Source organism: Schizophyllum commune, assembly GCF_000143185.2.
Source record: "Schizophyllum commune H4-8 unplaced genomic scaffold SCHCOscaffold_10, whole genome shotgun sequence".
In the NCBI taxonomy this organism is placed as follows: Eukaryota; Fungi; Basidiomycota; class Agaricomycetes; order Agaricales; family Schizophyllaceae; genus Schizophyllum; species Schizophyllum commune.
In genome coordinates this window covers 848,237-868,290 of record NW_026089547.1, presented here as the reverse complement: position 1 = coordinate 868,290, position 20,054 = coordinate 848,237, and the positions used below count along the sequence as shown (strand labels likewise).

The 20,054-nt window shown below is 57.8% G+C and overlaps 8 protein-coding genes across 8 annotated transcripts; 4 read left to right on the top strand and 4 right to left on the bottom strand.

The window, feature by feature from the left end:
• Positions 1–273: 273 nt before the first annotated feature.
• Positions 274–524, top strand: SCHCODRAFT_02512056 (uncharacterized protein; the record flags this gene model as incomplete). The annotated part of the gene is made up of 2 exons (XM_050343264.1): positions 274–305; positions 362–524. Coding segments are annotated over 2 exons (195 nt in total), but the record flags the coding sequence as incomplete, so codon positions are not given.
• A 625-nt stretch (positions 525–1,149) lies between these two features.
• SCHCODRAFT_02446797 (uncharacterized protein) lies at positions 1,150–1,323 on the bottom strand (the record flags this gene model as incomplete). The annotated part of the gene is made up of 1 exon (XM_003028967.1): positions 1,150–1,323. A coding segment is annotated over one exon (174 nt), but the record flags the coding sequence as incomplete, so codon positions are not given.
• Positions 1,324–1,470: 147 nt separating this feature from the next.
• SCHCODRAFT_01057425 (uncharacterized protein) lies at positions 1,471–1,803 on the bottom strand (the record flags this gene model as incomplete). The annotated part of the gene is made up of 1 exon (XM_050340954.1): positions 1,471–1,803. A coding segment is annotated over one exon (333 nt), but the record flags the coding sequence as incomplete, so codon positions are not given.
• Positions 1,804–2,991: 1,188 nt separating this feature from the next.
• SCHCODRAFT_02512622 (uncharacterized protein) lies at positions 2,992–3,264 on the bottom strand (the record flags this gene model as incomplete). Its single annotated transcript, XM_050343275.1, has 1 exon — positions 2,992–3,264. A coding segment is annotated over one exon (273 nt), but the record flags the coding sequence as incomplete, so codon positions are not given.
• Positions 3,265–3,550: 286 nt separating this feature from the next.
• On the top strand, positions 3,551–4,447 carry SCHCODRAFT_02477124 (uncharacterized protein; the record flags this gene model as incomplete). Its single annotated transcript, XM_050342754.1, has 3 exons — positions 3,551–3,726; positions 3,766–3,869; positions 3,945–4,447. Coding segments are annotated over 3 exons (783 nt in total), but the record flags the coding sequence as incomplete, so codon positions are not given.
• Positions 4,448–7,365: 2,918 nt separating this feature from the next.
• Positions 7,366–7,653, top strand: SCHCODRAFT_02478250 (uncharacterized protein; the record flags this gene model as incomplete). The annotated part of the gene is made up of 1 exon (XM_050342762.1): positions 7,366–7,653. A coding segment is annotated over one exon (288 nt), but the record flags the coding sequence as incomplete, so codon positions are not given.
• A 6,337-nt stretch (positions 7,654–13,990) lies between these two features.
• On the top strand, positions 13,991–14,630 carry SCHCODRAFT_01359127 (uncharacterized protein). The gene has a single exon (XM_050341492.1). It carries the CDS (start codon positions 14,042–14,044, stop codon positions 14,294–14,296), a length of 255 nt encoding a protein of 84 aa, XP_050198483.1. The 5' UTR covers positions 13,991–14,041; the 3' UTR covers positions 14,297–14,630.
• Positions 14,631–14,727: 97 nt separating this feature from the next.
• Positions 14,728–15,289, bottom strand: SCHCODRAFT_02512644 (uncharacterized protein; the record flags this gene model as incomplete). The annotated part of the gene is made up of 2 exons (XM_050343276.1): positions 14,728–15,022; positions 15,060–15,289. Coding segments are annotated over 2 exons (525 nt in total), but the record flags the coding sequence as incomplete, so codon positions are not given.
• Between the last annotated feature and the right edge of the window lie 4,765 nt (positions 15,290–20,054).

Below are 20,054 nucleotides of genomic sequence, written 5' to 3'. Positions count from 1 at the left end.
AGTGTGACTCGCGCAAGTGAGAATGGATGCTCAAGGGTACCCAAATTGGGCTGTTGATGTGTTGAATTCCTGGTTGTCAACTTGTCCTCTTCTTTCACCCTCGTCCCTTTCGCCGATTGTCTGCGCCACAAACGGGCAGATGCGTGTGGGCCCCTCCGCCTCTGTCAGCAGCCAGGACCTGGAAAAGGTTGCGCGCAAATGCAATGAACGCCACGAACACCAGTTCCTTCGATCACGGCACAATCTCGACCATGCGCAGTGCTTGTGCCTGCCTATCAGAAGTGGATGCAAGGAGTGACCAACGGGTAAGGAGGTTGCAGATAGCAGGAGCGTCGGCGGTAGATGATCGAATACGACCCAGTGGTCGGATGGCAGCAGCAAGGGGGAAAGGCAAGCGACAGACCCGGTACAAAGCCCCGGGCAGGGCCTCAGAGGCCCCCCTCAGCGGCAAGCTGGAGGGGCTGGCACGCCCAGCGGCAACACCAAACACAGACACAAACCGAAGGCGACAACGCACAGACTAAAGAGTGTATAAGTGTGACTACTCGGTATATAAGGCGTGAACGCGTGACGTGACCGAGTGACTGCTAGAGTCGAGCTGTACAGAACAATAACCAACTCGTGACACTGCCTTCACCCTCGGACGCTCAGGAGCTGCAAAGTAAACTCGAGCGCATGTTCCGGGATGCATTCGGCTTTACTCCACGCGACTGGCAGCTTGACATCGCGGAGGCACTCACTCTAGGGCTGGTGTAAAGCGGCCGCAAGGGCCGAACACTAAGAGGCGGACTCACACAGGTCAGAACAGAACCGCATCGTATTCAGTGTGTGTGCGAGCGATGGTCGTGGTAAGAGTACAAGAAGCGTAAGGTAAGTATGTATGTGTGTGTGTATGTACGCTGTCCTTGGCGTCAGCCGAGTGTAATATGTGGCGTATGTGCGTCACGAGGAACGGTCACGTTACACCCCCCCAGGTACTACTGAATCGACGCGAGGTGTCGAAAAAATTGAGAAGAGAGTCGCGGTCGAAGCGAGAGGGCGGAGCAAGAGCGGAGCACGAGCGAGGCATGGCGTGCCAGCAAAGCGACGAACAAAGGTAACGGGCAAGCCGCGCGAGAGCTGCCAACGATCAAGCGCCTCGCAGTCAGCGAGCTCGGCAGCGGGAAGCCAAGTGTCGTCCTCCTGGCCATAACCGACCCAGCGAACAAGATACTTGACGGACTTCCGGGAGCGCTTCTCGTCGACGATCCGGTCCACAGTATATTCCTCGTAGCCATCTGGGGTCAAGAGGGGACCAGGCTTGAGCAGATGACGCGAAGGGAAAAGTGCATCATCATTCTCGCGCCAAAGCACGAGCTCAGAGACGTGGAACTTGGAGAACACGGCAGAGTTGGGCAGGTCCAACTCGTATGTCGACATCTCAGGGCAAGCCTTCACGACTGTGAAAGGACCGTCGAAGCGGGGCATGAATTTAGCAACTCGCTTCTCACCCTTAGCCTTGTAGTGCTGCCGACGATTGAAAGTAGCGACCTTCACACGATCACCGACGGCGATGGGAGGCTCGGACGGCCGCCTAGCATTGGCCGCAAAAGCCTGGTTAACCTTGGCCTGGGTAAGCATGTCGCGCGCCTCAGCCTCATTGTCCAGGAAGCCCTGCAGGTGACGCGCGGCAGAGAATGCCTCGGCGGTGCCCTCCAAGGAAGGAGGGAGCGAGTCGGGCACGAGAGGGGGAATGCGCCGCGGGTGGCGTCCAATGTGCATCTCGAAATGAGTAAGACCGGTGGAGGCATTCACTGAATTCATGATGTCGAAGCGAACTCGAGGCAGGGCCTTAACCCAGCCCTTCTGATTGCGTTCGACATGGAAGCGCAAGCACTGGTTGATCGTCTGATTGAAGCGCTCGGAGGAGCCATCGGTTTGCGGGTGATAAGCCGAGGACATGCGCAACTGTACGCCGCAGAGGGAGTGAAGGGCCTGCCAGAAGCAGGAGACGAAAAGCTTGTCACGATCGAGGGTGATGAAGAGCGGGAGACCGTTCTCGCAGACCCAGTTGTCAAAGAAAACGACCGCCAGCGCTTCGGCCGTCAGCGTAGTTAGAGTGGGCACGATGCGACAATCAGCACCCAGCCTGTCTGTTATGGAGAGGATGCAGTCATAGCCACTGTCAACGGGCAGCGGGCCAACAAAGTCCATCGCAATCTCCTCCCCCCGGCGGTCGGGCACAGGCAGCGGGTGTAAGGGACCGCCCTTAGCGCGGGTAGAAGCCTTGTTACGCTGGCAATCGGGGCAAGACGGCACGTACACGCGCTCAAGGTCGCGGCGCATACCCGGCCAGTAGTATGAGTCGCGCAGATTACTGAGCGACTTCTCAGCGCCGAAGTGGCCGCAAGAGTCATGAGCGACTTGGAAGAGCTCCTCCCTGAGGCTCGCATGTTTGGGCACATAGAGACGACCACCAACGTACCAAAGCCCGTGCCGGAGCTCAACGCCGGGCACAGAGACATCACGCGAGGACAACTTGGCGACGAAGGCGTCGCCCTCATAACCAGCCTTGATATCTGCAAGCCAAGCAGTATCCGGGCGGACGCGCAGGGTGGCGCAGACGGGGGAGATACCATAGCGCGCCCAAGAATCCTGTGCGGAACTGTGAGCAGGTCCGTCGGGGTCGTTGGGCAAGCGTGAGAGAGCATCCGCCGCGGTATTCTTATCCCCGGGGAGGTAAGTGATATGGAGTTCAAATTGGGACATTATCTCCATCCAGCGAAGCTGCCGCCACGGGAGGTCCTTCTGGCTATTGAAGTTCTCGAGAGTGCGGTGGTCGGTATAGACATGCACAGGCATACCCAACAAATCCGCGCGCCACTTCTTAAGCGCCCGTACGACCGCGAGGAGCTCCTTCTCGTGGGTAGCGTAGTGAAGCTCGGCCCCCTTCAGTGAGGCAGAGTCGTAGGCCACAGGGCGCGCGGTTTCCCAAGTGGGACCCCAAGACAGAACAGCACCGGTGCGCCAGTCGGAGGCATCGGTCGTGACAAACACCTTATTATCGCCCACATCCTCGTAGTCAATGACAGTCAGACATTCAGCGGAGGCAACGAGCGCGCGAATCTTCTCAAAAGCGTATTGGTGCTCATCGGTCCACTCGGCGAAGGACTTGTTGAATTCCTTCCCAGTGAGGGGGTCCAGAACGCGAGTGTATTCCGCAAGGTTTGGCAGGTAGCGGGTGTCACGACCCGTTCCTTTCCTCCCTCTCAGGACACCTACCATCTTATCTTATCTTACTTACCTCTTACTACGCATGGTTACTCCTTTATAAGGCTGGCCTGACCATGAGGCCACCTTAGACTTGGTATTCTAGTTACTTGACTCAGTTGTGCTTGACTCTTCTCTCTTCTATCTTCTCTTGAATCTTATTCTTCTGATCTCTATTGCGCCTCGACCCGCTCGTGCCACCGCCGAGTATTCACTCGTCGTTCACGCCGCGCCGACTGCGCCAACCCTTGAGCCGAGCCTAACATAATACCAAGTCTCCCCGACGAGGTTTACTGGGCTAATGGCTTCACCCACCTTTTCGGAGGAGGGAGAACTGAGGGTCGAATACGAACGCCGCAACGCGCCGCGACTCTCGGACCACATAACACGCCGCGGACACGTGGGACCGGTACCGCTTCCGTCCGAATCCGTATACATCCCGGCACCGCCCGCGCACACGAGCCCACCACGTGCTACGTCGGCCTACGCGCACTCCCGCCAACAGTCGATGGAGAGTCAGTACCAGACACCGGGAAACGCGCCCATACCGGGAATGTGGCCGACGTCCGCACACGCAAACCCGGCACAACCGACCACAACGTGGTACCCGGAGCCCCACAGTGGAATCGATAACACGACCTCTCTCCACGACATCCGCGACGTCCGCGCATACAGAGACCCGACATCCCAACAAGCTGCCACCGATATGTCGGCACACTCACAGCGCCCTTCCATTCATCTGAGCCAAGCCGACTTCGCGTCCACTCCAGCACGATCACTACCCCATCCGGCAACAATGGCCAACTCGCCACGCCCTTATCCTCTCGCTACGCCGCAAGACTGTGCGCGAGAGGCCTGGAAAATCTTCGTCGAACTAGGAGAGCAGGAAGGGGCGGTGGTACCAGACGATCCCATGGACGCAGCGGACGCGGTCATAGGATGGCTGCGTTACTTCGCCTCATCACTAAAGACGGGGAGGATCTGGACGCGACACACCCGCTTCTACAACGACCTCGGTCGTATGCGCGCATTCGCCGACCTCCTACGCGCCTCTCGTGACATGGGGGACAACAACTACCTCGAATACGACTACGACCTCACGGACTTGGTCAGTCGGGCAGAGCGCGCGGGGCAGACCCCATTACATCAGATAATGAGCGAGGGAGTTCCCATCACGCCGCTCGACCATGCCCCAGTCGTGCTACACACCCTAGCGGAGCTACAACGTTCGCAGCCGAGGATGCGCCCATATGTCGAACAGCAGCAGTTCGAACCGACGACGACTACCGATCTTGCATCCCGCGAGGCCCGCGCGTCAAACGAGGGAACGAGGGCACCGACGCCCACCGACTCCTCACGAGCACAAGTGAGTCGAGTTGGGGAAGTTGAGACCTCGCATATTCAGCTAGGACACATACCGGCGAGGGAGAGGAGGCAGTCGACGCGCTGGACCGCGGACCAAATCAGGCAGACCAACCGTCGCGATACGCGTGCACCCCCCATGGCATCGTACAACTCCGACGTCACGGACCTAGACTACGCCAGCGACCATAATCCACACCAGCGACCCGCCTCGCGTGCCTCAACGCCGACTACCGTTGTCGCCACATCCCCAACTTCGAGCCGAGCGCGACATCTTCAGACGGCGCAGGACATCGAGCTAACTCGACTGGACACACCCTCGGAGACGGCCCGCTTAGCTGCCGAGATCCACGAGCGCGAGGAGCGACTTCAGGCCCTGCTAGCACGGGAGGCCTCCCAACGCGCGAGTCAGGGGAGGCGCGAGCAGAGCGAGTGGATACCACGTCCCGCTATGACGCCCGGTCGAGCTGGAGTCGCATTCCAGGAACCAGTACGCGACATAAACACGCAGTCAGTCGTGCTGGAGGCGAATCCAATCTTCTCGCCCCGCGATGCACCTACCGTTAACCTACCCGCGACAACGCCTACGAGGACTACGAGGAGGACTGGGGGAACACCGGGAGACCCCAGCGAAGGACACTCGTCACCAGACGGCAGCCAGGGAAGAGGCCGGCAACCCGAATCGCCTACCCCGCGCATACCCACCTTTAGCAGCGCAGGAAGGGGTCCTCCGCCGCCTATCCCAGCGCGCTCCCCGCTCAGGAGTGTGAGAGGGGCGCCACCACCAAGCTCCACCGTGAACGCGACGACAGCGAGGCCACCACCTCCGCCGCCGCCAGGTCCTCTACCTCCCCTCCGCGCGATTCCGCCGCACATGCAACCAGCAGCGTGGGGAGGGGCAGCGACCCACTATACGCCAAATCCAGGGATCTAAGGAGGATATGGAGGATACGGGGGCGGGGGAGGCTCGCCAGGATGGCCGGGAGGACCGCCGGGGGGCGGAGGAGGACCAGGAGGACCACCGGGATGGCCAGGAGGACCGCCAGGGAGGGGAGGAGGACCACCGGGACCACCGGGACCGCCGGCACCAACGGGAGCAGGACGAGGCGGCGACCAGAGACCGGAATGGGTGGACCAACTCGCTCAGGCGTTACAACGAAGTCAGCAACCGGTCGAGCAACGCGATCCGCGCAAACAGCAACAGGAGCAAGAACGACGCCGGATACAAGAGGAGCTCGCACGAGAAAAGCAGCGCGAAGTCGCTCGACCGGAGAAGTTCAGCGGACGCGACCCGACGCGCTGGCGCAAGTGGATTGATTCGGTCAATCTCCACTTCCGAGCCAAACCCCTCACCTACTCCGACCACCGTGCCAGGATCCTCTTCGCGGTCTCGTACATGACCGATCTCGCGCAGGAACATTGGCAGAACCTGGAGCAACATAGACCGAACGACGACGCGCTCACCGATTACGACGCGTTCCTCCAAACCTTCGCACAGCAGTTCGATCTCGCAGACCCGGAGGCTGACGCGCGAGCTCAGTACGGCACCCTGACGATGGAAAACGACGAACGATTCACGTCGTACATTGTCGAGTTCGAAAGCCTCGCGCAACGTACCGGCTTCAACGAGGCGCACTGGATGACATGCCTCGAGGATAGCGTGCCGGACCGTATCACCAACGTCGCGCAACTGGCGCCCGCGTCCATCGACTTCGAAGACATGAAGAACCTCTTTACCTCCATCGACAATCGCTACTGGAAGGAACGCCATCGCAAGGAGGCCTACAAAAAGCAGCTGCAGCAACTCGAACGACGCTCCTCAGCTCAGACGCGACCGGCGCGACGCCTCGACGTGCGATACAGCGCCGCACCCGCAGCTACCGATGGCAACAAGGTGCCCGTATACGCCCCAAGTCCCCAGCGTAACACGACGCCGACCCCCGCACCCGCGAAAACGACCCCGGCCAACGATAACGTCGGCACGAATGACAGACGTGCGGCACCGAACAATGGACGCGTCACCATGCGCCAGCTGGTCCAAGGGGTCGACAAGAACGAGCTGGACAGATTGAGGAGGGAGAGGCGATGCTTTGGGTGCAAGCAGACCGGCCACATGTGGGGCGACCCCATATGCCCAGTGCCCAAGCCGGCACTTGGAAGGTCGAACTACGTGTTGGCGGATGATCAGCTGGCAATCCAGTGGGAGGAGGAAGCGGGAGAAAACCCGTTTGTGACGATGAAATTTGACGACGACAATACGGAGGGAGAGGAAGAGGGTGAGGACACGGAGGAGGACGGACAGTATGGATACGAATGCAGTGCTTCGGGAAATGTATGTCGGGACTAGGAAATGGCAAGGGCTCGCTAGTTCCCGATTTCGTTAACCCAGCTCTTCCAAACCGCGATGACGAGGACCCGCAGTTGCTTAACGCGATAGCCACGCTACCCTCTCATTCGTCTCAGTCATTCGTACTCGAGGTCGACGTCCTAGAGACGGGCGAAACCGGTCAACGAGGGCTCATCGACACAGGCGCATCGAATAACTTCGTTGACTACGACCTCTGCACGCGCGTTCCGCAACTACGCCAGAAACTTCCACGAGAAATACCACTCACGCTCTTCGACGGCGCACCCTCGTCGGCAGGGAATCTCAAGCATCGAATCCCGTTGTCACTCCGGTTCAAGGATGGCACCGTACATAAAGAAAACTTTCTCATAACCCGCCTACATCCATCGACTCCCATCGTACTCGGCATGCCGTGGCTACGGAAGCACAACCCCAACATCGACTGGAACACCCTCACCATTCAACTCGCGCCCAACCTCCGCGCCGTAGTATTCGAGCCAGAGCCACACTTGCGCAGCGTCACGATGCTGGAAGAGCTACCTCGCGACGAACCGGATTGGGTGGGAGAGGCGCCCCAAGACCCTCGAGTAGTGCTGGAGGAGGTCGAGTCGCCGGCGACTCCCACTCCGCAACACGAGCTGGCCTGGGACGAACCTAACTCCCCACGGACCTTGAACTCGAAGCAGCGCAAACGATTAAAAAGCAAGAAGACAAGGTCGCCTTCCCCAATGCCTACACGACCCCCCAGCTCGGGAAAACTGGAACGCGCCTCCAAGTACATGGGCAGACGCGAACCAAGGCGGAAGAGGGCGAGCAGTGAGACGCGTCCGCAAACTCCGCACCCTCTACGAGCAACCACAGATGGGGCAGCGCAATCCGCCTCGCCGCCGACGCCGAACGCCGAACAGACGACAAGCGCAAGCGCAGAGCACTCGGGCTTTACCCTCATTGGAGCGACTCCCATGTCTCACCTCATCGACAGGGGAGAGCCCGTCTACCTCCTCTACCTACGTCCCGAAACGGGTCACCCTTCGGAGGACCCTGAGGAAGGGAGGGGGGAAGAAGCACCGTCCTCTCCGCAACAGGCTCGCGCTGAGTTCTCCAAGGACCTGGAGGACGACCTACGACGCCACGTACCTGAACAGTATCACTCGTTCAGACAGGTTTTCTCCGAAGAAACCGCACGCGAGCTTCCCCCTCATTGAGAACACGACCACAAGATAGAGCTAGAGGAAGGCACCTCGCCGCCGTTCGGGAAAATATACAACATGTCGGAGCGGGAACTAGGAGCGCTGAAGGAATACCTCGACGAAATGCTGGGGAAGGGATTTATCAGGTCCTCTACTTCACCCGCAGGGGCGCCGGTCCTATTCGCGCCGAAGAAGGACGGAAAACTAAGGCTCTGCGTCGACTACCGCGGCCTGAACAGGATCACCCGAAAGAACCACTACCCACTACCGCTCATCGGCACCCTCATCGATCGACTGCGAGACGCGAAAATCTATACAAAGCTCGACCTACGATGGGGATACAATAACATACGGATCGCGGAGGGGGATGAATGGAAGACCGCCTTCAGGACGCGCTACGGCTCGTTCGAGTATCTCGTGATGCCTTTCGGAATGACGAACTCCCCATCCACCTTCCAACGATTCGTCAACGATATCTTCCATGACATGCTCGATGTCTTTGTGGTAGTGTACCTCGACGATATCCTTGTCTATTCGAAGGACGAGCGCGACCACGAACAACACGTCCGACAGGTGCTTCAGCGACTGGCCGAACACGATCTACACGCCCGACCGGAGAAATGCGAGTTTCACGTCCAGGAGATAGAGTATCTGGGCATGATCATCACCCCCGACGGCGTCAAAATGGACCCTCGGAAGGTGAAGACCGTACTAGATTGGCCGCGCCCCACGAACATCAAGGACCTACAAGCCTTCTTGGGCTTCGCCAACTTCTATCGACGCTTCATCGACAACTATTCGGGTATCGTCCACCCCCTCACCCAGCTACTCAAGAAGAATCACGAATGGGCCTGGACGGACAAGTGCGACGAAGTGTTCAATCTACTCAAGGCGGCCTTCACCGAAGCTCCGGTACTACAGCACTTCAACCCAGACCTGCCTATAGTCGTCGAGAGCGATGCCTCCGACTGGGCGATTGCAGCCATACTCTCGCAGTTCGACCCCGCAGATAACGAGCTCCACCCTATCGCGTTTCATGCCCGTACATGTTCCCCTGCCGAGTGCAACTACGACGTCTTCGATCGAGAGCTACTGGCCATAGTAGAGGCTTTCAAGGTCTGGCGTCCCTACCTTGAAGGTGCTCGACATCGAGTGGAGGTGTATTCCGACCACCACAACCTGCAGCACTTCACGACGTCGAAAGAACTCAAACCGGGACAGGTGCGCTGGTCCGAGTACCTATCCACGTTCGACTTCGTCATCCACTACCGCCCGGGTCGCTTGGGAGGAAAACCGGACGCACTGACGAGAAGGCCGGACGTGTATCCGCGAGAAGCCTTCAAGGCGAAAGCGAAAGCGTTCAACGAACGAGTAGCAATTCCGCCCGAGCGCCTATGTGCCCTCCACCTCCTCGACGTCGAGTCCGAACTCGAGCGCATCAAGCGGGCGCCGGAGGACGAGCACCTGCGCAAGGGAAGGGGGGAGGCGAAAGAGCGACCGGGAGAGCCTTTTACAACCACGCCCGATGGCTTGCTACTACGTGAAGGCCGAGTCTACGCCCCCGATTACGACAACCTTCGCCTGGACATAGTCCGTAGCCGCCATGACCACCAACTAAGTGGCCACCCTGGCGTTCGACGCACGCTCAAGCGTGTCATGCGCAAATACTACTGGCCGGGTATGCGAAAGGACATACACAACTACTGCGTTACCTGCACGGTCTGTTTGCGATCCAAGACGTCTAGACACGCGAAGTACGGGGAACTCAAGCCACTACCGGTAGGAGAACGACCCTGGTCTTCGATATCTATCGACCACATTGTCGAGCTCCCCCTATCGGAAGGCTACGACGCAGTCTTAGTGGTGGTGTGTCGACTCACAAAGCAGAGCATTTTCATTCCCTGCCACACCACCGACGACGCCGAAGACTTCGCACGACTGTTCATCCGAGAAGTCTTCAGCCGGCACGGCCTACCCACCGATATAGTCTCCGACCGAGGTGCCCTCTTCGTATCCGCGTTCTGGAAGGCCCTATGCCAAGCGCTGGGAGTCAAGTCAAATCTGTCTACTGCTTACCACCCGCAGACGGACGGGCAGACCGAACGCGTGAACCAGTCCCTCGAACAATACCTGCGCGCCTTCGTCAACTACGACCAGGACGATTGGGCGCCCCAGCTGCCTATAGCCGAATTCGTGTACAACAACACGACTCATTCGGCGACCGGCATGACACCATTCTTCGCGAACAAAGGGTACCATCCCCGCCTCTCAGTAGCCTTCGACAACGTACCCGATCACCGCGTCAACCTGATGGCGAAGGATCTGCAGTCGCTGCAAGACCACCTGAAGCAGCCAATGCTGTAAGCCGGGTTTAAACCCAGTTGACACTTGTCATACCCCGGGTTGAAATCTCACGATGCGGTTGTCGAGCCCGGCAAATGCCGAGCCCCCAGCCGACGGAGACGCCGGCGTCGCCGTTTTCCTGCCTTATCCGGCGCCGCGGCCGTGATGCGCGCGCCGCGTGCTCATCCCGACGTCGGGGGCGGCGCGTGACCGCGTGATCGGGAGGCGGGGTGCACCTCAGGGTACCACTTATGTAGACCTCTTAGCATATATAGATGTGTGCGATTTGTATGCTAAGAGCCCTGAAAACCGCTATCCTTAACCACTAATTTGGCAGCCTCTCGTATTGGGCTGGGATTGAATGTCTGGGGTCCTAGGGTGGTAGGGAGGTCATCCCCAGATGCGGGGGCAGATCGGGGAGGGGCGGAAAAATTAGCGCGTGCGCTATTTAATTAGGGCGCGCGCTATTTTGGCGGCCCCTGCATACTTGCTCCTAGCTGCCTATATACCTTTCTGCTGCCATATATACCCTCAATGATGGTGGAAAGGACAGGTGGTAGCTCTCTCTGCCCTTTAAAATCAGCTTGATTGCATACCTGCCTCAATTCAGATGTTGTGCCCTAAGTACAGAACTTCTCATGTAACCAACAATCTGACCGGAAATATCCAATCTAATGTTAAGCAGAAAAGTATAAATTGGGCTCGTCCCAAGGGGTGAGGTCTATCTCAAATTATGCTTGTGAAGTATGCCTTTGCAATGAAAGTTCAGACTGAGTCCTTGTATCAGGACAAACACTGAATAAGCAATGCATTAACACACAGATTAAATAGTGCACACCATAATGACTACATGCCCTATTTAGTGCTTGCCTTAATTAACGCGCACCCTAATTAGTGTGTGCCCTAATTAGGGCACGCCTTATTTAGGGCACGCCCTAAATAGTGCACGCCCTAATTAGTCCGTGCACTATTTAGCGCGTGCCCTAATCAACGCACACTCTAATTAGTCCGTGCACTATTTAGCGCGTGCCCTAATTAACGCACGCCCTAATTAGTGCCCGCCCTAATTAGTGTGTGCCCTAATTAGTGCCCGCCCTAATTAGTGTGTGCCCTAATTAGCGCATGCCTTATTCAAGGCGCGCCTTAATTAGTGAACACGCTAAATAGTGCATGCCCTAATTAGTGCATGCCTTATGTAGTGCACTTGCTAACTAGCCCATGCACTAAGCAGTGCAAGCCCAAGTTAGGCCATGCTTGACTTAGTGCTTGAGATCTAGAGGTATTCTGTGAAGGTGTTTGTAAGAAGATTCTACTGGATCAAGTAAGCAGTGATCTCAGGCAGGACAAAATCTGCATCTCCTACTTATGCTGAATGATGTACATCCAATTAAGATATTTGCTCAGACCCAAGGTAGATCAAGACAGGAAGAGATGAGATGCATTTGGTGACTTAAAACAGCTTTCAGTTTGCAACACGATACCTGAGGTGCAGCTGGATTTGAACATAGACTGTTACTGTGACCAATGTGACCCACCTTCCTTTTTGAGCGATTTGGACGACGCGTCGTTGCCCTCCTCAGCAAATTTTCAACCCATATTGCATGTACATTGCTGACTTTCAACTCAACCGTCTAGGTTTTGGACCATGGGGCTGGCCTGAGGTGTTGGGCTTGGTAGAGAGCCAGCCTGGCTTGCAGGAATTCCCTGAACGATATACGAGGCGTAGTGTGATCAGTGCAGCGCGCTAGCCAGCCACAGCCGCATTTACACTCGCTCACGGGCCACACGCTGGCTTGTCAGGCCCACATCCCGCGCCGCGTGCACTTGCCAATGATTGTTGTTGGGATCATTGCGCTCACCGCTGGACACGGGGTGCCTCAGGAGGTCGCTCGTAGGGAATATAAAAGCGAAAAAAAAGATATATATACATATATATATACATAGAAGATAAGGTGAGTCGCAACAAGCTCAGCGCAAGCGCTGAGCACATACGCGACACGTGAGCGGAGATGAGGGGTGAGGGGGTAGGACACAGTGGGGGCGGGATTGCTGCAAAAACAGTGCAGTGCTTCCCAGTCAAGCCATTGCTTGACGGGGGGTATGGGAGATCCCCTGGGAGGGGGGGGGAGGGGAGGGGGAAAGGCGATGTGGGGGTTGCACGTCGCAACGCGTTTGGCTGCTCGCAAGGGGCAGCCTCAGGTTGTCGATGCGTTGTGCAACAGCGCCGGCAACCAGCGCGAGTCTCGACTACGCGCAGCTCCAAAGAGGCGGAGGGGCGATATGCGCGTGCGCGCTCAGCGTCGTGATCGGGCATGCTCAGCAAACTGAGCGCGCCATCGACTACCGCGCTTCAGCGTGCACGTGACGCGTGACGCGCTCATCCCGCAGAGCGAGACGAGCGACGCGCACACGGCGCGCAGGTAGGGAGAAAACAAGGAAGGGGATGGAAGGAGGGGAGGGGAGAGTTATTGGTGGCTCGATCGGGGCGACGCGCATCTCGCACTGTGTTCGGGGCGTGCTTGCCAGTTTTGCAATCGGGGAGGGAAGGGTGAGTAGAAGGGGATGTGAGGAGAGACTGAAAGGGGAGGGGAGGCGACGCTGGCAGTAGGGGAGGCGACGTGGGCGGGAGGGAGCGCACCCGCGTCGCTGATCGCTTTTTTGTTTGTCCATGTTGTGCTGTTGATCGCGCGCGCGTCCGCGAAGGCGCGCGTCGGCGAGGGCTACTAGGGGGGACCCTCCGTGTCTCACTGCGGCGGAGGTGGCAGCGGCTGGTCCCCCCTTCGTATTCCCCCACGATGCGCGTCTTTCAGCACGCTCGTTCAACGAGATCAGAGCAAAAAGTGATATAGATCAGTGAAATAATGTAATGTAGCGCGTAGCGGACACACCTGACGACCCCCAAGCCCGGAAAACCCTCCCCTCTTGCAGAGAACGACGTGGCCGACTTGTCTTCGGTCTATGATGGTGGTCAAGAGCAAGAGGCGGCGCGAGGGACGTCACGTCACACTTGCGTCGCATCACGGCCCGCCCGCGGGAAAGGGAGGATAATAGGTCGATATCGCAGGATCTCCACGCGGAAAAAAAGCACTATTTCTGATGTATAGACATGCTAGTCACGAGATCAGGGCTGAGATGGGTCCTCAGAGGGTAAGAATGTATCTAAACTGTTCAAGGTCAGCAAATGTGCATCATATGGTACATATACACAATTACAATGTTATCTACGCATTTATAGACCACTTTGACCATGCAGTAAGATATTAAAAATCACCCCCTACATGCTCCATTTTGTCCCATCGAAATCTGACAAATTTCGAGGCGGGGGGCACGAAAGCAACGTCGAAAGAAGGTCAATGTTCAAGGGTTTTGGCTCGTTCTCGTGCAGCTTCAAGGTGGGTTGCGAGATGGTATGCTTCCCGTGCTCAGAATCTTACAAAACTTACAGGATCTTTCAAAACATGTCCACAGCACTGATCCCTAGATTTACACAGCCTAAGACCTTCCTCGGCATGTTACCGAGGTCGTCGAACACGACGACGACGTTGCTCGGATGCCGGACCGACTGGCCGGGCTGGTCATCCGGCGCGCTCGATCAGCGCGTTTCTTGACCTTCGACCACCACCGCGCCGCCTCCGTTTCCCCCTCTGCGGTCTCCCTCCCTTCCCCATATCCGCTTTACCACCAACCACGTTGCGCAGGCAAAGAAGCGCCTTTCCCCCCGCCGATCGCGCTGCCAAAGACAACACCGGCTTTTGATCAAAGGCCAACGCCTCAGCATGCGAGGAGGAGGTCAGCGGGTGCGTGAACACGCCCCGCATATCTATTTCTACTAACTAAAACTATTTACTTGATAAATGGGAGCCGGGGAGGGAGGACGCGCGGGCTGCGCAACGGCGAGAAGAGCGGGGCCGAATAAGGCCCCCTCTCTGGCATTTTCGCCCTCAGACATGGTCTGAGGGCGCGGCGAGTTCGCCTAGGACGCGTTATGCGTCCTGGGCAACTCGCCGATGGCTCCTGCGCCGCCTCTTCCCCCCTGCATGCGTTGTACAGCGCGTTCTCCCTCCACCCCATCGTCACCCCTCTCCCCCCACCCCTCACGCGAGATCGCCGTGAAGGCAATCCCGCGCGTCGCTAGCGGCGCGCGGCTGCTGCCGGGGTCTCCCCCGCATGCCGCGCGTCCAGCTCGGCTGCGCTCGGCCATGCCCACGTGCCGAGCTGCAGCCAGCGCGCGCACTCTCAACGAGGCGCCGAGGGAGATACCGCGGTGAGGAATCGCGCAAGCTGAGTGCTGCGTGCTCCATGAGGCGGTGCGCGAGGGCGGGGGAGGGAGACGCGTGGGAGGGGGGAAGGGAGGGGGGAAGGGAGGCGCGAAGGGAGGCGCGAAGGGAGGCGCGAAGGGAGGCGCGAAGGGAGGGGACGCGCAGAGGAAGGGGATGCACAAGCAGGGACGGCAGGAGTGCCGAGCGCGCGCGAGCAAATCGCTCGCCGTGCCCTGGCTTGCACTTTACGCCTCCCCTCCCCCTCTTTCCCCCTTTCCCCTCACTTGAGCGCGATCGCGCACGCGTTACGGTGCGTGCGGTGCGCGAATCCCGCGCTTCCCAGCCCGTGCCGTCCCTTCGCAGGGGCTCCCCCTTTCCCTGTCAAGCAATTGATTGATGGGGAGGCTTTGCGCTGCCCTCGCAGCAACCCCCCCTCGCATTATGTACCACTCCCTCACCCCCCATCCCCCCTCATATGTCGCATATGTGCTCAGCGCAAGCGCTGAGCGCCTCGCGACGTATAGTACAATACAATGTATATATACATGTATTATAAACTATATTCCCCCATTTACGCGCGCCCAAGCGATCCCCGACGCGCGCGCTGCGTGCAGCGGCGAGCGCGACGACGCCGGCAGCGGCGGCGGCTATTGTCGGCAAGTGCCCGCGGCGCGGGAGAAGGCCCGGCGAGCCGACGCGGGGGCCGCGAGCGAGCGTGAGTGCGGCTATGGCTTTTCGAACGCGTGATAACGACATTGCCAGCGCTGTGTGTGGCGGCGACCGTGGCACATCATTACGATGACAACAATGACGCGACGTCATCACACGCACAGCGCGACAGACACGCGTCGGGCGAGAGGCCGGATGTGCGAGAGCACAACGCACTGCACGCCGCGCCCCGCGCGTTTCCGAGTCACGCCATGCTTGCATCCCAGTCAAACCTGAGCCGGCGACTCCTGCCCTCAAGCCGGACCGCCCTGCGAGCAACGGGAGGGCTGGCAACTTACCGGTTAATTCTCCCGGAGGTCTCCTGTGCAGTGCTCATGGAAGATCTCCAGGTTATATTATATATGTCCGCACAGCATCAGCTGCCCCTCCTACTTGCCAGCCAACTTCCTGTCATAGGCAGGTGTTGAGAGCTAGTGGGTCGAGGGTTGAAAATTTGCTGAGGACGACAACGACGCGTCGTCCAAATGGCCCAAAAAGGAAGGTGGGTCACATTGGTCACAGTAACAGTGTATGTTCGAATCCAGCTGCACCTCAGGTAGTATATAGGCAATGGAAAGCTGTTTCGAGTCACTGAATACATCTCATCTCTTTCTGTATTGATCTACCTACAAGTCTGAGTGAATCTCTTAATGGGATGTACATAATCTAGCATAAGTACAAGATGCACAGACATTGTCCTGCCTGAGGTCACCACTTATTTGATCCAGTAAGATCTCCTTCCAAACACCCTCACAGAATACCTCTAGATATCAAGCACTAAGTCAACCATGGCCTGAAGGCCTGAAAGCTTGCACTGCTTAGTGCATGGGCTAGTCAGTGAGTGCACTATTTAGCGCATGCACTAAATAAGGTGTGCACTAATTAGGGCGCACACTATTTAGCAGGTGCACTAATTAGCGCATGCCCTAATAGAGTGTGCACTATTTAGCGTGTGCGCTAATTAGAGCGTGCACTATTTAGCGAGTGCACTAATTAGCGTGTGCGTCAAATAAGGCTTGCGCTGATTAGGGCGCGCATTAATTAAGGCCTGCACTATTTAGAGCATGCGCTATTTAGTGCGTGTCCTATTTAGTGCGTGCCCTATTTAGTGCGTGCCCTATTTAGCGCATGCCCTAAATAGTGCGTGTGCTCCTTAGGCCATGTATAGACAAGTGCATTGCTTATTTACTGCTTGGCCTGATATGAGGACTTGGTCTGAATCTTGATTGCAGAGGTGTACTTCACAAGCAGGATTTGAGATAGACCTCACCACTTGGAATTAGCATAACCTATATACCTTTCTGCTTAGCAATACACTGGACATTTCTGCTCAGATTGTTGATTACATAAGAAGTCCTGTATTTAGGGCACAACATCTGCATTTAGGCAGGTATGCAAACAAACTGACTTTCAAGGCCATAGAGAGCTACCGCCTGTCCCTTTCACCATTATGAGGGGTATATATGACAGTAGGAAGGTATATAAAGAGCTAGGAGCAAGTTTGCAGGGGCCGCCAAAATAGCGCGCGCCCTAATTAAATAGTGCACGCGCTAATTTTTCCGCCCCTCCCCGATCTGCCCCCGCATCTGGGGATGGCCTCCCTACCACCCTGGGACCCCATACATTCAATCCCAGCCCAATCCGAGGGGCTGCCAAATTAGCGATTAAGGATAGCAGTTTTCAGGGCTCTTAGCATACAAATCGCACACATCTATATATGCTAAGAGGTCTACATAAGTGGTACCCTGAGGTGCGGGGTGCCCGCGCGCGCCCGCGACGCGTCGGGACGTGCCGCGCGCGCGCGTCCTCAATGCCTCCCTTTGCGTTCGCTGCAGAATAGAAGTGTATATATGTATATAATGTACAAAAGATGATGCTGTGAGGTGTACAAGTGGAATAAGAAGAGAACACACGCGCGATAAATTTTCGCGATCGTTGCACGTGGGTGGGAGAGGGGCAGGGAAGAGAGCGAAGAGAGGGCAAGGAGAGTTGAGGGCAGGGGAAAGGCAAGGGAAGGTGTAGGGAGGAGCGTGAGGGCGCGGGGATGCGCTGGGTGGGTCCAGGAGGGGTGGTATGGGGGGGGGCGCGATCGGGATCGCTAGGGCGCGGGATTGGCGAATTAAGCGTCATATGTGACGCGCATGAGCGCCGGTGAGCTCGTAGGGGCGAGAAAGGAGGGCGAGGAGGGTAGTAAGGGGGCAGGATATGCGCTGGTGCGCTCTGCCTCGCCCTCACGCGGCATCACATTGTGGGCATCCTACACGGCCGGCACGTTGCGACCGCGTGAGGGAGGGAATAGGCGCTGTGCGGCGCAGTATATATCAATAAATGTGGCGCACTTCCACCTGGAAGTGCGCTCTGTATCGCAGGAGGGAGGGGAGAGGGAGGGAGGAGGAGGGCAGACCGTTGCCGCTGTCGTTGCTAAGGAGCGGGCTTCGCCCGGGTACTCGAAAATGGTGGGGGGATGAGGGGGGGGAGGGTGGGTTTCTTGCTTGCGGGCGCGGAGGGGCAATGAAGCCAAGCACCACTCCTCAGCGCGTGCGCGGAGGAGCGGCGCTATATATCCTTATTAGCGCTATTCAGTGTGTTTGAGATACTGCGACGTACCTTGGGAGGCTCGTCTAAGCCCCCCTTCCTTGTTCCTCTCTCCGCGCGTTCAGGGGAGGCCGGTGACCGGTCAGTCGAGGGGGAGGGGTAGGAGGTGGGATGGGATCAAGAGCGCGATCGCCGCGATCGCCGCAAAATATTCTCTTTATGTAAAAGAATTGAAGGAGCAAAGGAGAGGGAGAGGTAAGGGGGAAGGTGAGAGGGGGAGCGAGCGACGGAGAGCGAAGATGGAGGGAGGGGATGGGGTGGCGCGGGATAAGTAGCGATTTGGGACCGTTAGGTAGCGATTTGGGACCGGACCGCCCCGCCGCCCTCAGCTTCGGCGATACCCGCAGCGCGAACGGCACAATATCAGGGTCCTGAAGTTCGCGGATTATTGACCGAGGGTGTATATGCGTCGTAATCTGAAGTCAGGTCAATTCTATCGATTTACCGTGATTTTATATACGCTCGATTCATCCTGAAGATCACTCCTTTAAGTGGGATGTACATTGAGCATCTCGATGCTCATTGCCAATGATCCAGATGTCCGCGCGCCTCCAAAATTTTTGCAAACGGTGGAGGGAGCACTATTGACTACATATATGCCATTATATCTCTAACAGAGTGCTTCAGTAAAGTACAAACCCAAGAAGAGTGTCATTTTAGGCGCTCTGGCGCTTTCTTTGTGCATTTTGTATACCTTCCAGGACTCCTATCGCTTCCAAACTTCATACCATTACTGATATACTACTAAATTATTCCTCCCTAGGTTTTTGAGGCGTGATACCGGTTGGATGACTTGCAGATGACGAGGGACCGCGCGCGAACGCGTCCGCTTGAACGCGACGCGTGACGTGACATAACGCGTTGCTGTTTCCCTCCCACCGCCATTGCCGCCGCCGCCGACCGCCGCCCACAGCCCAATGGCTGCCCAACAACGCACGGAGAAGAGCAGGGAGCGTAGGGGGGCTCAGATGACCCCCCCTCAGGTGCGTCTTCCTTTTGAAAAACAAGAATCAATGACTAACGAAAAATTTTAAGCGCTGCTCGCCAACGCAAGCAGCGCTTCACCTGGCCGTCCGCCGCCCCCTTCGTCGGTCTCAAGCCCCACCCCGCCTTCAACACACCTCTTAGCGACCACCTAGCGCGGATCCCCGCCCCTCAACGTCCCCCTCCCCTCTATCGCGGCGATCGCCACGCGTCATCCCCGTAGCCAACCCCGTTCCCCGTCGTTACCGCATCAGCAGCGTGGGTATCCGCAGCGCATTCTGTGCGGCGGCGGCTTACTCCACCCCTACCCCTGCCCGGTACCGCCCCCCACGCACAGCCCGCCGCTTCGCCTTCCGGCATTGCGGCTGCGCTTCGCGCGTGAATACGCGGTACCGCGGCCTACCCCTCCCCTTCCATTCCCCTGTGGCATCGCCGCAAGCTAGACAGCAGGGGGTAGGGGGCGATGGGAAGGGGAGCGAGTGGCAAGGAGGCTGCCAACAGGATGGGCCGCGCGCATCCCCGCGAGGTGATTGCGTGCGGCCACTCGCAGCCCAGTCGTACGTGCAAGCGTACGACAACGCAATGGGTGAGATGTGCGCTCGCTCGCCGAAGCATCGGATGCCGACGATAAGGAGCTGCCAGAGGAGCGGCCACCCCACCAGCCCCTACCCCCACCCCTCCCGCACCCATATCCCCCCCTCCCTCGGTCACGCGTACGCGCAGGGAGTGCGCAGGGATATATCTATATCCCTGTACCTCTCCCCTCCTGCCCCCCTCCCCCCCCACACACCATGCCGCATAATGCGCATTGTGCGCCCCCGCCGCTGCGTATCAATTGCGCGCGGTTGGCTTTTCTTTCCATTATACATACCATATATAGATTGTGAATATACTATATAAACTACATGGCTTTTGAGGGTGGCAGCGCCAGTGGGAGAGGCGGCGAGGACGCGCGCGTCGGCACGCCCCGACGCGTCGAGGGCGCGCGCGCGGCTGTCCCGCCGCCCGATCACGCCA

Bases quoted from the DNA above. Each gene is read 5' to 3' on its own strand.
- SCHCODRAFT_01359127 (XM_050341492.1), top strand. From the start codon at position 14,042: ATGCCGGACCGACTGGCCGGGCTGGTCATCCGGCGCGCTCGATCAGCG.